Source organism: Rattus norvegicus, chromosome 9 (assembly GCF_021556685.1).
Source record: "Rattus norvegicus strain SHRSP/BbbUtx chromosome 9, alternate assembly SHRSP_T2T, whole genome shotgun sequence".
NCBI lineage: Eukaryota > Metazoa > Chordata > Mammalia > Rodentia > Muridae > Rattus > Rattus norvegicus.
The window spans coordinates 87,790,881-87,805,959 of record NC_141542.1 but is presented as its reverse complement, the minus strand read 5'-3'; the positions used below and the strand labels follow the sequence as shown (position 1 = coordinate 87,805,959).

Sequence of the window (15,079 nt, the reverse complement as noted above, 5' to 3'; positions counted from 1 at the left end):
AGATTTTCCTTATTTCTTTGATAGAAAGCATTAAATGATTACAAGTGATACATATGGAAGTTATTCATATACTGTCAAGAACTACATGTAATTTTATAAACCCGTATCCTGAAAATATCTTAGTTATTGTTGGTATGCACTGACCCCCACACCCTTGCTTTTACAGTTTCCCAGTTGTAGTGTCTCCTTCTCTAAGGTTCAGTGCCTGTGTCTGATACTTGTAGCAGTTCCTTCTATTGTGGTCAGCCATCTCATGCACTCATGGAGTGAGGCTTCAGCTCCTTAGACATAGAAGGCTGCCTTCCATCTGGTGCACACAGCTAGCTCTGCAGCCATCTTGCTGTTCCCTCCTCCGGCTCTTCATTCATCTACTACAGGCCAGTTTCCAGTCTTGGCCCAAGGCCGTTTCATTTGCCAGTGTATATTCTTTACCTGTGTTTCACCCCATTACTTTGCTTTGATAGATACACGATCAGTTTCATGCTCATCTGTTGAGTTAGTATTTTCTCAGTTGCTGATGGAGAAGGAAAAGTTCTAGACACCGTCTTCTTTCTTCTGGATATTGATGTGAGTGTTAAGGCTAATGCTTCATGCCAGAAAATAGAGAACATTGCATTTATATTTAGATAGGAATCATTGTGCAATCTCTTTGTAGTCCTTTTTAATAAAATAATAAATTATGTCTATTTTGAGTTAATGTAATCATAAAAAAACCTTAAATATACAATGACGGAGAATAACTAATTTGCCTCTCTTCTAATTAGCAGTCACAGTGTTAGTGACTGACTATGCAGTAGCATGTTACCTTTTCTTTGGAAATTTTACACAAATGGAATGAACAGTATGAATTTTAAATTAGTTTTTCACACTATACCTGTTACCCAAGTGTTAATCCATTCAAATATTATGGAAAGAAAGCACATTTTTTTGTATGTCCACATAATAAAAGTAGAATATACCTCATGTTTGCTTGATGTGTTTAAGTTTCTACTTGTAAACGTCTGTCTGTTTCCATATTTCTGTAGTTGACAGCCAAAGACAAAATTATGACAGTGTTGTAGGCCATGCCTTCTATGAAGTAGGATAAGGTTTAAACTTTCTCGGAACTTGTGGTATCTGAACATGTGATTCTGTAATCTGTATGTAATAAATAAATGTCTTATAAAAATCCCTCTGTCTGTCTGTCTGTCTGTCTGTCTGTCTATCTATCTCATCACAGGGAAGTTTTATTTCTGGTTGTGTAATAAGATTGCTAATGCTAATGTTGTCAGTTACTGAGTATTAAAGTTCACGTGATTAAGCTTTTCTTTGAGGTCTGTAATCTATTTGTTAGCAAGTCCTTGTGTACTTGGTGTATGTGCATATGTGTGTGTATGTGTGTGTGTGTGTGTGTGTGTGTGTGTGTGTGTGTATTACTTTAACTTACTTTGACTTTGTTTACCCACGTTTGCAGTTTGTAGTTTAAGAAATAGAATCTTGATCCTTCAAACTAGGCTTCTTTTTTGTGATAGTGCTTTATAGCATATGTCTATGAGTCGGCATGTGAGCATGATAGAGTATGAAATTGGGACATCTGCAGTAGGGACATCTCCTTTTGAATCTCTGTGACATTGCCTGCTGTAACTGTAAACAGTGGCTTGTGCCACATTGCTGTAAATCAGGAACCTCAAGGGCAGTTGCCTTTTACCTTGGCTGGAGAAGAACTGTTGCTAGGGCAAGATCCATGGTGTGGACTTTGGTAGAAAGGGGAACCTGAGAATGCAGACTCCTCACTGTTGTTCAGCACTGCCGAAAGCTGACAGCACCTGAGCCCGGTGGCCATGAATCTCTGTCATGAGAGATTTGCTGTGACTCATTTCTTGTTTTACTCTATTAGCTCTTTATCCCCAAGATGCCATTATAATAATAGCTTTCCCCAGGTCACTAACTGGAGAGGCTTGCATCCTTAGTGTGTACTTGTGTGACTGGTCCAATATGGTTGACACTTTTCCTTCTCCTCCTTCCTATGGTGTTTTGTTCAGTCTTTTCCCTCTGGAGACACTTTTCTAGACACTCAATTCAGTTTATAAAATCAGTTTATATTTGCACGTGAAAGCATCTGAGTCATGATCATTAATGAGTAGGAAGTAAAGATAGGGATACACAGAATACAGGATTCTGGAAAATGTGCATGTAAGTTCTATCCAGTTAAAGATACTTCCTTCCTTGATCGGTATCAAATGTGAAATTTCCATTTTAAGAAAGTTAATTTTTTTCACATAAACTGTTTTTATGGGATATGCTTAATCATATTTCCCCTACCCCAACTCTTCCTAGATTCTACCCACCTCCCTATCCACTCAACTTCATTTCATTGATTCTTTTTATTTGTTATGTTTCTATTTCACCACTTTTGGCCTGAATTTGGTCTTTTTCTTTGCCCTATACTCTTAAGGGCGTTAATTTCTTGTAGAGCTTTCAGGTGTTCACTGAGTTTCTTATACAAGGTCTCTTCGAGTGTTTGATATAGGCACAGTGCTGTGAGCTTGCCTCTTCCAACTGCTATCACTGTACCCACTCAGGTGTGTCACTGTGCTCACTGGTGTGTCACTGTGCCCACTGGTGTGTCACTATGCCCACTGGTGTGCCACTGCTCACTGGTGTGCCTGTGCCCACTCAGGTGTGTGCCTGTGCTGTGATATTGTTTTCATTCCATTATAGAAAGTTTTACATTTCTTTCTTATGCTTGTCTTGCCCCATGTTTTTCACTCAGTAGTGAGTTGTTGAGCTTCTGTGAGTTTGTCTGCCTTTTTGTGGTTTCTGGTGTTGATATCTAGGTTTAACCCAGGGTAATCAGATAGACTACAGGGTGTCAATTTCAGTTTTTTTAAAAAACTCTGTTGAGATTTGCTTTGTCCCCTAATCTGAGGTCAGGTTTGGAGAAAGTTCCATGGGTTGCTGAGAAGGAGCATGTTCTTTAGTGTTTGGGTGAGATGGGCTATCAATATCTGCTCTGTCCATTTGGTTTATGACATGACTTAACTATAGCATTAGTTTTTCTCTATTGGCCTGAGTGACAGTCTGTGCCTGTCTATAAGTCAAGTCTCCCAGTATCACTGGATCACATCTCAAAAAGAAACCCTCAGGCTACTTTCTGTTTATATCTCGTTGTTGTCTATCCATTTTCTAGGGAACTAGGGAGACCCCTGGATCTACACTAAGAGGCTGAGTTCTTAGATAATCGGTGTGGCCTGGAAGGAGGCTTAGAGTCCCAGTCAAAAAATGTGGTTCTGGATCCTACCTAGCCTTGGGTCTCTGGTGTAGGGGAACCTGGGTCTGTTCTAAGAAGTCAGGCCCCTAAAGGGATGAAGTGGGCTGGGAGGAGGGACTCCACAGACAGACTGCACAGGGACTAAAAATAAGTCTGGAGTGACCTTAATGGGGGGGTGGGGCAGGAAGGAGGATAAAGCTCTGGGTCTCTGGGAGAGAGCTGTTCTGTGGGTCCGAGGTGTTCGAGAGGAATGGAGATGGGCCAGAAGGAAAAGTGAACGTGGCTGCCATGAGGAACTAGGAAGAGCCTGGGTCCTCATCTGGAGGCAGAGTCCCTAGAGAGTGGAGGTGGTCTTCTTTCCCTCCTCACCAAGTCCAGGAGCCTTTGATAGTAAATCCTCATGACTAAGTGAGCGCTGAGTCACTGTGGTTACAATGTGTATCATTAAGGGTGTTGAAAATGGTTCTAGGAGTGCGTCTCTTTGTTAAGAATGAAGCAACACATTTTATTTACTTAAGCCCATGTGAACTTCTTTTAACAGTAACATATTTGGTGAGCGGCCAGTGGATTACACAGACGCTGAGAATATAAGGTCATTATTGCTGCTGCCAGAGAAGACGGATTCATTCTCAACTAGCCAGTGCTCTGTCGTAAGTGTGGAGTCTTCTTTGCCACATTTATATCTGTTATTGAACTTGGTTATAAAAGGAACAAACTAGGGAAACTTCCAGTTAGCAGATAGTTGTCATTCACCAGTTACTAAGGACTTCAAAGACAGTCAGAATAAGTCTATCAAGAAATATTTACTGAACCCTTTGTACTTTAGACAGCATCCATTCAACAATGAATTTGACTAAAGCAACTCTTATTTCAAGGAACTTGCTTGCCAGTAAGAGGTAGAGAAATGGTCAGAGAATATGTAAATTGATACATGCAATTATTTCAGAAGTGGGTACACAAGTGCTTTCAAGATGACTTTGTAGTGTGTAACTGGGTGAGGTGCTAGGCTACTGAAGGACACTATGTTAGTGAGGGCCTTTTAAGGAACAGTTTAAACTGTGACGAATTATGAGAGGGATGCAGCCAGGTGGCCACATAAAGGACATTGTGTAGATGAAATGGCTCTGCTTGAAGATTCCAGAGTTTGTTATTGCTGGAGATACTGAGTGTCTAGAATGGAGACCATTGAAAGGTTTCAGTGCAGGCATGATAGGGTTGAATTTTGTTCTCAGCATTTGCTGTTTTGATTTACAAAAGGGAGTCTGTGCACAGTGTGAGAGAGTAAAAGAAATAACATGTAGGGTTGTGACAAATATGACTCAAATTAAGTGAATTAACATTTAAGGTTTGTAAGAAGTGCTGTTCAGTTCTGTCAGCAGTGCTTTCTCTTGGATTTTCTCTGGCGAGTGAGTGGGAAACGAGTCTCACTGGAGTCATAGGATAGTTGGTGCCAATTCCTGGCACTAGGAGGCAAACCCTTCATCCTCAGTTCCAACTGTGTGTCTACTGATAGAACTGTTAAATAGTATTGGATATGTGAGCCTGTGAATTAGACAAGAGGTACAAGCTAGAGATAATGAAGAAAGACCCATTCCTTGGGAACCCATAGCCAATTGGAACTCATAAATGTAAAAGTTTATTATAAATTGTAGTATAAAAAGAGCAATGAAATGTGCAGAAGCTGCGACATGTGCAATAGGATCAAGCTTACTTCAGAAGCTGTCAGGAAGAACTTCACAGAGTATCTGAGGGGAAGAGCTGATAAATGCTGTTGTGGAAAATAACAGAAAGCTTCTAATCTGAACCATTGACTGTTAGATAACACATGGGCACTTCTGACAGCACTGAGAACTCATGGTTTTCCTTTATTTGCTGTCCTTGACTTAGTATCTCTGTTGGTATGGATGTGTCCTGGTGCCTTTAGGATAGTTCCAGATGTGACAGTGGCCAGCTAGAAGACATCAGAGCATTTTGTTGGAACCTTTGCTGAGAGGCTTCTTGTGTTTTATTGTTTGTTAGAACTGGCTACAAATTGGTTTTGAGGTATCTAGGGATAGAGATCTTGTAGGGCGGCTACCTAAATAAAGTCTGACTTTGTTGTGTAGAAGATGAGAAGAATGGGCTTTGTATAGAAAAGTAGCATAGCCCCATTGCTGCAGCTTCAGAGTAGAAAGCCCTTGGAAATGTGAAGAACTCAAGGTTTAGTGTGTAAAGAGCATAAAGAACGTTAAAGTAGCTTCAGGGTGGGAAGCTAGATTGGGATCAGCCTGTGAGCGGCCTTAACTTCCTTAATAGGGACTTTAGATTTAATGGGGCATCATCGGTGTGTTCATACCTGAACTACACGGTCTGCAGGAGAGCGAGGAGTCAGAAGCAGCTCAGGCCGAGTGGAGGCTGCTGCAGTGATGTCTAGGATTTGTGGGATCTGAAATGATGGGTGACGGTAGTGAGGCGAGGATGGAGAGGAGAGACAGGCGCAGTGAGCTTGCTTTATTTTCATGCTTGTTCAAAAGAAGAGAGGGACGTGGCACTATGACCAAGCGTTCTTATTGTCTTAATGGTTGACACCTGGCCGAGGAAGCTAAGGAATGATAAACTAGTCTGTGTACATGGAAACAGTAGGTCATGTGCAGTAACATCTGGGATATGATACCCCTAGCCACTACCAGACTCCACTCACTCAACCCAGGCTTTTTTGGGTCTTGTGAGGCAGAGTGAAGCCATGACTGTTCTTCAGAGCCCTGCTCATCCAGAAAGGGCAGTGCAGTAGTGATTGATGCCATCGCTAAGTTACGGATTTAGCCTGAGCTAGTTATAATTTGCTGTGGTCACAGGTGCTATCATGGGTAGTCACCTTTATCCCTGAGAACCTTTCTCTTGTGTTTTAGACTCCAGTCTGATAAATGTGTTCCAAATGATAGTTTGAGAAATGAAAAGGACCTAGAAGTCAGCACTTTAATTTCTTCCTTTTAAAAATGGGAAAATTGAGACCTAGAAAGGTATGATTTGCCCAGGATTATTAGCCAGACATTAAACTTTTTTTTAATGGACCTGTCAGAACTCAGATGTTGTAAGTCTTGGGTCAGCTCTCACTCAGTTCTACCATGCTTTGTACATTGGTTCTTATTTACTGATTTGTACTTGAACTTTCTGTCCGACATAGTTGATCTGAGTTGTTACCATGCGTTATTTTAAACATGTAAGAAATACAGATACTTTTGTGGTATTCTTGGAGTCTGATTATGGCTATCACCTTCAAAAAAAGGATTTTTATTTTGAAATCTAAGAGACATACACTTTCTGTATGCCATGTGTCATTGAGTTTATTATTATGTCTTTTCGTTGTTTCCAGACAGGCCTTCACTATGTAGCCCAGGGTAGCCTAGAATTTACAACCTATCTGCTTCTGCCTCAGTGTTATTTATTGTCTTAATGATTGTTCTGCGGCTCAGGAACCTAATGGGTGATAAAAGCTGCTGGGGTGTGGTACCCATAGCCACCATCAGACTCCACTCTCTCAACCTGACTGTCTTTAGTCTATCAAATGTGTTCCCTGTGTTTAAGCTATTTTCTTTACCAAGAACAGATTTGAGGAGCCAGGGTTCCTATGTCTTCCTTCCTTTACCCTTCAGGCCAGATTGTAAATGTCGGCTGTTTATTTATACTGAAACTAGAATCCTATATTTACTGGATAAGGAGTCTCCCTGTGAGCTACAGCCCCGGCTCCATGCCATTGCGTAAAAGCAGCAACCTCCCAGTGCTGCTCCCTGCGCCCACCCTCTATTTCCTTACCCTACAGCATCACACTCCTGCTCTAGTTATGTCTCTGCCCCATCAGAATGTAAACCACGTGAAGGCAGGGGCTCGTAACTGGTCTTTGCCTGGAGAGCAGAGTGGCAAGTATCGAGAGGTCACTTACATGTGTATGGATTCTATGAGCAGGTTTTCAAGCCTAGGGATGGTGGGCGTGTTCCATGCTCTACCCCACATGTACACATTTGCTATATGTACACTGGCGTGACAGTGGAGTCTGGAATAGGCAGTCTTGCCAGCTGTACTGAGGACTGCTTCAGGGACTAGGTAGACAGGTGGGGCTGGTAAGTGGCTGCAGTTTAATTCATTTGTGTCTCCTTCAGAACTGTGTTTCAAGTAAAATTTGGTGGCTCTGCTGTGAGGCTGAAGCAGCTTCTGCTTTTACTGAAAGGTTCTTGCCATGTCACTGAGGGGCCTCTCTGCCCTCGGCCCCTTACAGCAACATGTTTATCTTTGCTAATTTGTCTTGATTCTTTAGGATTTCTTTTTGTATTTGCTTATATTTATGTGTGTGTATGTGCACATGTGGAGGCCAGGAAATGGGCCACAGGAATCACTTTCTTCTGCCTCTTAGAAGGGGATCAGACTCAGATAGTCAGGCCTAGCTAGCTGTAAGCTCCTCAACCCCCTGTGCTCTCTTTTTAGCTCCCCTTTCAATGCTTTAACTCCACTAATCTGATAATAATATTAATAATAACAATAATTTTATCTATGAAAGTCCCATATTGAATTTAAGTACGGAGTTTATTTAATGTCAAGGTACATAGTCCCTGAGTTTCTATAAAGTGAGGGTGTATTACCTCTGGATTTACTTGAGCTTTCTGGTTTGGACAGCACCTTACTTGGATTAAACCCTCGGTCCCTGTGATGTGTAATCCCAAGTTGACATGTGATTTGGGCGTTGTTTATGTTTTACCACAGCATTCCTCAACCATAAGAAACTAGACCAGGTTTTCTGTCTTATGCAAATTGTTTAAAAAGTCTACAATAGGAAAAATGCATGACCCACTTTGATACTTCCCTTAGTTGGCACAAGTAGTATTGTATACTATATTTAGAAATGATAATTTTCACTCTTGTGTTTTATGTAAGAACTAATTCACGTAAGGTGGAGTCATGTAAATTGAGAAGCAATGTGCTCTCTTCTGAGCTATCGTGATGGCACTTACTTAAAGGACAAGAACTTTTGACAATTGATTTTTAATATCAGTGTAATTGAGCAACTTTGAAACTATTCTGAACTATTTTCATGTTAGCGAGTATTTACACTTTTGATTTGACTTAGCTATATACTCTGACAGAGACTAATAATGCATTTATACGAGAATCTGTATGTGTGTGTCCAGTCAAATCTTTGTCATCTGAACCATAAGCAAATAATTTCCCTTGCTGAACTTAAGTGCCAAGTATTGCCATTTAAAAAGCTTATGATATTTTTGTGTGCTTACTATATAGTAGATCTCATTTAATTCATTTTGAATGAATTGAGTCAGCTGTTTATAGAGTTAACCAACAGTTTAACTGTCTTATGTATAGGGAGTCTGAAGAAGTCATCACTATTCTAATGAGAAGTCAGTGTTTAAATACTGAGCCCTCTCATCTAGCTGCCGAGCTGAGGTGGTGCCTGTGCCTTTGCTGTTTCCTTCATGCTCTGCAGAGCCTTTGAAAGCCCAGCCTTCCCGTACACGTTTGCACCTACTGCGTGCGAAGGCTCAGTGTCCTGTGTTGTGTGCGTTGTTTGTATGTCTTCTGCACAGGAGTGCTGGTGTTGCGTTTCTCTCTGGATCATTCCTTCCCTTTCACAGGCAGCTTTTGTCTAACTCTAGTTCTAGTTTTGTCCTTCACTCTTTTGGATGTTCTACTGTGTCACCGTTCCTCTGAGCCCTCCCTCCCTTCGCATCTCACACTGTTGACACTGCTGTCCATTTGTCTCCATGAGTGAGAGTTTAGATGTTAAGCCATAGCATTAGTGCCTGTAAGTCAGCCTTTCTTAGGAGCAACAGGGAGTCCTTCCTAGTGGTATATCCACTTTCTTCGCTCCTCAGTTCTCTGGCCCATGTCCATCCCTTTGTTTCAGGGTTAAAACTGATTTTCTTTCCTTAGAATTAGTGCTGAATTTTCAAAACAATCTTAGCTTAAATCGAATAGTCCAAATTTGGGTTTAACTTTTTGGAGGAGGGGTATGAGGTTGGTCGTTTCAATGGCTGTTGTAGGTTACTGGGAACAGAATGAAATTGTGAAGCCCTCTGGGAATCTAGTTCAGCATCAGGGAAGCACCTTGCCGTTTAGAGAAAGCTATTTCATCTAACACTGATGTGGTAGGAAAATAAACAGAAAAATAGTTACTCAAATGCGTTGAGTGTTGTTAGGGTTACAGACTCTGACTCACTAGGGATTACTGGGGATTAGTAACTGGAGTAAGGTAATTAATAAGATAGAACTCTCGTCAGTGAGTGTGTGCCCTCTCTCTTTTCCTTACATGTTTTTACCATGGTGCCTGTTCATTTTTCATTAGCAGGTGAACACCGGGCAGCGGAAGAGTGGGCCGCTGGTACTAATAGGCAGTGGGCTTTCTTCACAGCAGCAGAAACTGCTCAGCAAACTTGAGACAGTGCTAAAGGCTAAGAAGTGTGCTGAGTTTGACAACACAGGTGAGGATGGTGTTCATTTTGTTTTTGTTTTTGTTTTTGTTTTTTGGTAGAAAACAATTTTAAGTTACTCCCTTTAAAGAATAACCTCTGATCGTGTGTGTGTGTGTGTGTGTGTGTGTGTGTGTGTGTGTGTGCGTGTTTTAAACATTGGGTTGTGATTATATATTTTGCATCTTGTAAAGTGTTTCTGTACCTTATAGTTTTAATATAAGAAATGTAAAGTGTTTATTTTGTTTGTTTTTGTGGGACTGGGGGAGAAATGCAGGCTGTTCACGTGCTAAAAGCAGGTACTCTACTGCTCAACTCTACCCTCAGTGGGAACTGTAAAGTTAAGCCTTATACACATGTTAGGATAGAGCACTGTCAGGAGGACAGATTTTTTAGTTTGTTAATAATAAATTAAAACACAGTATAATATAATAAATCATTTGAAAGTAGCTGAAAAATTTGTATTTATTAATAATACCATTTTATGGTGTGTTTTATGATCTTATTTTTCATGTTGATGGCCAGGTTAAAAAGTACTGAATAAAAGAAACACTATCCTAAATATAAAAGTTGCTTTTGAAGAAAACTTCAGTGTCAGTTAAGTAAATAGAATTAACTGGTTATAAAAAGTAGAGGATTAATTTTCTTTCTGTTTTCCTATTGCTTTGTTGTATCTTAGTAACTCATGTCATTGTTCCTGATGAGGAAGCTCAGAGTACCTTGAAGTGTATGCTTGGGATTCTCAATGGATGCTGGGTCCTGAAGTTTGATTGTAAGTAGTGGATTTGGGAGGATCACTATTTAGTATATTCTTGTCCTTTGAGATAGCCACCATTTTGAAAAAGATTCACGTATTGGTGCCATTCAGATTTCTTTTAATAACTGTTCATAAATATGCTCTGATTTTAAAGTGGCTTTATTCAGTAATACCAAGCATATTAATAAATAATAAATGTAGTTTGATGTTAACTTTGAAGTCTAAATAGTTCGTGTTAATGTTAAATGGTTCTTTTTACAAAATATACTCACGTTTTAAATCCATTGCTTGGTGTATCTATGAAGTGAAATTTATTGTTTTCCATTTACGATTTCTACAGTATTACCCAGATAATATCTTTTAATCTTGTGGCTGACTCAGTGATTTTAGGCATTTGTTGGGGAATTGACTCTTTGATCTACCTGATTTGGTGATTTCCAGCAGCCATTACCTAAGCCTCCACTCACTGTATCCCTGTTTCCCTCTGTTGGCAGTCAAATGCCATCGCCACCCTCAGAGCTGCAGTCTACCTCACCTGCTTAGCTGAATGTTATTCTTAACCTTGTATCATTTAGGATTAAAAAAGGAAAGCATATTCCTAATTATTATCTTCTTTGTTTATTTTTTGAGATTGAATTTTAACGACAGCATTTCTCCCTCCCTTTCATCCCTTCAAAGGAATGGTTTCCATATCTCCCTTCCTCTTCCTATTTATTTTCTGTTTCTTGGTACCTGAGTGAAGTATCTACTTTTTGGTATGCCAGCTAAAATATGCCCCAGCTCTTATTAAGTACTTCTTTAGAAAGCTAAGTGGTTGTAAAGCTCTAACAGGGACTCTTAGGATCTGTAGGATGTGGTTTGCCTTATGCTCAGCGATGATTGAAGGCCAGCATTTCCCAGGCCTGCCACACACAGTCGTGCACATGGAGCTGCTCCGGATTCGGATGGGCTGCTCATCCTATGTTAGAGCTGGATACTAACACTGGCTGGACAGCTGCAGTCTCCTGTAATGCTAATTGTTCCAAAGTAGAAGAATGGGTATATTGTTTTTAAGAAGCGCACTAAAAATATTGGTTTTGTGCTTTGAAGGCCTTATGGTAGAGTGATTATAAGGAACTTAGGTTTGAAGTTGATTTGATCTGGAGAGCAGTTTGATGCCAAACATCGATGTTCATATCCTCTTAAAACCAGTTTCCACTTCCTCCTTGTAGTATTCTTGAGTTTGGTTCCCTGTGAATAAGACCATGCTTCTTTTCTCCTCATTCTCTGTTGCTCTCAGTCAAAACCAGTTTGAGAAGTGTAATTGTGTGAATTGGCAATATGTCTGGTTTTGAACTGTATTTTACCTTTCCTGTCTACTGTAAGTCTTTTTGAGTCTCAGGATTTAAAAAGCCAAATGCCTCCAGGGTTATTCACTCTTCTGTAGCACACATGGGCCAGAACCATTGCCAATGGCTAGAACCAGTCACTTTTCATAACAAGATCTTATCAATAAAGAAACCATGTGGAATTTTGAGTAATCTGATGCTTCTGAACTTTGAGTCTGTTTCTTAAGAATTTGCTGCACTGGCATTTGATTATATTGCAGATGATCCATTTCTATAAAACCTACCTTCTGTAGGAAATGTGAGTTTGTCACTTTAATGGCTTGGCCATCTCATTTTTTATAGAATCACTGATGGACTCAGACTGAGTTAATAGTGTGTTATTTGGTGATTCTCACAGTAGTGAATAACATCCTCTAATACCGATGGTTATTTTAGGATAAAAGATGGATAGAATCTCTTATTACAAGTCATATGTTCATATTTTTAAATATAGAACCCAAAGAGAAATAAATTTAAAGTTTGAGACAAGTATTTAAGTAGTCACTAGGTCATTGGGTTTATAAAAATAAGTCTGTGTTAACAGTATACCTCAGTATCTCTTTTCCGTGTCAGGCACCTCAATTTTTTGGAAAATATTTCAGAGAAATTTAGAATTGTCTAGAAATCATATATATTAGAGAAAAATGATGGGATTACTGCTTTCAGAATTAGTTATAAAGGTGCATGACTTATTAAAAGTTTGATTCTAGGAATTAGTTTCTTGGTAGATAAAATTATTAATTGAAATAAGCACTTATAAACTTTATGAGACTGACGCGCTGCCTACTGTGCTAAGGAGGCAAGTGACTTATAAACTTTAATATTAACTTTTTGCAGTATTTCCATACACCAGTTGAATTGAGTAGGAGTTGTCATCACATGTGTGCATACATGACCTCGTGTGTGAAAGTCAGAGCTTGACATCTGGCCTCTTAGCCTTGGATCTTCATTTTTGAGACAGTGTCCTGGATCTTCAGTGAACCAGGCAATCAGACATGAGCTAGACTGGCTCCCCTCCATCTGGAGATCTGCCTGTGTCTCTACCTGTTCCCCACTTGGTTGGGCTAGGGTTACTCTAGACTTCTGTCCATGAACTGAGCGAGGAAGAGCACAGAGGACACCCTTTAGTGTTGTTTTCTGATTGGCTGGTTGATTTGAGTTATGGACTCTAAAAGGCAGCCACTAAGGAACCTCATGATCAGCTTAACAGTCATTCTTTTCTATTAAGTTGCTTTCTAAAATGGACTTTTGAAAGTGTCATAGAGTTGTAAAGATTGATGTGATTTCTGTTTTGCTTGATAAACTTTGCCAACTTATAAAATGTAAATAGATACTAAAACATTTCTGTAAAGTAAGCTTTAGTGTGTGTCCTGAGGTCTCACCAGTCAGGTAGGACACGGTGGCACAGGTGGAATTACAGAATTCCAGCATTTGGAAAGCTGAGGCAAGACAAACAGGAGTTCAGAGATATCCTTGCTTACCCAATGAGTTCCCAGCAAGCTGTCCTACCCAGACCCCTGCTCAAAAACAAGTTAGCAAGTAACAGACGTCTCCCATCAAAGGTTCTCTAAAATAAAACCATTTAATCAAATAATCTATTATTTGATAATTTTCTTAGTCTGTAACACAAGCGGGATAAAAGGTGTCTATCATATGGTAGCAGGAAGTGGGAATGACCTGCATAGGAGTGAAACAGTTGTGTCTTTTTTCATGGTAACTGTCAGTATGTGAGTGCACACAGAAAGCATACATGGGGAGGAGGGTACCAGACAGGGTGGATTCCTGTATAGCCCAGGCTGGTCTCAAACCCTGGTTTTCCTGCCTGTGCATTGAGTATTAAGTGCTGGGATTATAGTCAGGGTGTCCATATTGTAATTAACTTTTAACAGTTTTCTAAAGAATATGTGCCTGTTGTATTAAATCTACATCGTCTAGGAAAAAAGTAAGTGAATACTGAAGTAGTATTTTTGACAAAATCTAAAGACCTATGACAATATTTTCTGTAATGTGGTTGTTGATGATGACTTGAGTGCAAACCTTCACATTTCTAATAGCAATTAAAGTACAGTCGTTCTTTGTTGACTGTTCTGAAGATTAGTTGGACAGTTCAGGGCTTTGATCTTGAAAAGAGAAATTAAAACCTGCATTTTTAATTGTTTCCCAATTAATAAAATAGTTTATATTACAGATTTAGAAAATTACATAAACATTTCTTTTAAAAAGGTATTTGACTGAAAACCACTGAACGTAAGTTTTCTAATTATCTTTGGGCATTAGACAATTTGTTCTTTGAACATCAGACAATTTTGATATTATTATTCATAGTATAGGTGTCAGTACTAATACCCACGTTTTGTTTAAAAATTTTTTATGATATACTAATACATTTCATGATAGGACTTGTTTGCTCTTTTGTATTTATTAAGTAAATTCAGCATGGTATCTCAAGAAGTGTGTGTGTGTGTGTGTGTGTGTGTGTGTGTGCATATTTATATCTAGAATGTTAACTTGAACTATAGGAAAAAAGTAGGTGAATACTGAAGTAGTATTTTTGACAAAATCTAAAGACCTATGACAATATTTTCTGTAATGTGGTTGTTGATGATGACTTGAGTGCTGGTTAGTTTTTGTCTCTAGACACAAGCTAGGGTCATCACATGGCTTAGGGTTAGGGTTAAGGTTTGGGTTAGGGTTTGGGTTTAGGGTTAGGGTTAGGGTTAGGGTGTGTGTGCATATTTATATCTAGAACATTAACTTGAACTATAGGAAAAAAGTAAGTGAATACTGAAGTAGTATTATTGACAAAATCTAAAGACCTATGACAATATTTCCTGTAATGTGGTTGTTGATGATGACTTGAGTGCTGGTTAGTTTTTGTCTCTAGACACAAGCTAGGGTCATCACATGGCTTTTGGATCACAGCAACAGAGAAGCCCATCTTGGACAGCATAAATGGTTTTCTTTTCTACTCTGAACCTTCATTTATTTCACCATTGCTTTACTCTTGGTATTTCACACCATGAGTTCATGTCTCTGTCGCTTAACTGTCACCTGCCCTGGAGAAGCTGTGATAATGCACTTTGTTATTTTCCATTTTGTTTGACTGAAAACTAATATAGAAGCATTTGCAAGGAAAGATTTCTTTGATTTTACAGCCCAAGTGTTGATTTTTAAGTGGATCAGTCAGGAACTCCATGGATGTTTGTTTATTGTCATTCAGAGTGACATAAATTCCAACTTAGTTCTAATGCCA

General features: G+C 39.4%; 1 protein-coding gene across 5 annotated transcripts in view; it reads left to right on the top strand.

The window, feature by feature from the left end:
* The window catches only part of Bard1 (BRCA1 associated RING domain 1), a 67,288-nt gene that overhangs the window by 36,986 nt on the left and 15,223 nt on the right, over positions 1-15,079 (top strand). For 3 of the 5 annotated variants that reach the window (NM_022622.2, XM_087567534.1, XM_087567532.1), the window contains 3 exon segments: positions 3,792-3,900; positions 9,579-9,714; positions 10,382-10,474. In NM_022622.2, the coding sequence (NP_072144.2) occupies positions 3,792-3,900; positions 9,579-9,714; positions 10,382-10,474 (338 nt within the window). 5 annotated transcript variants of the gene reach the window in all.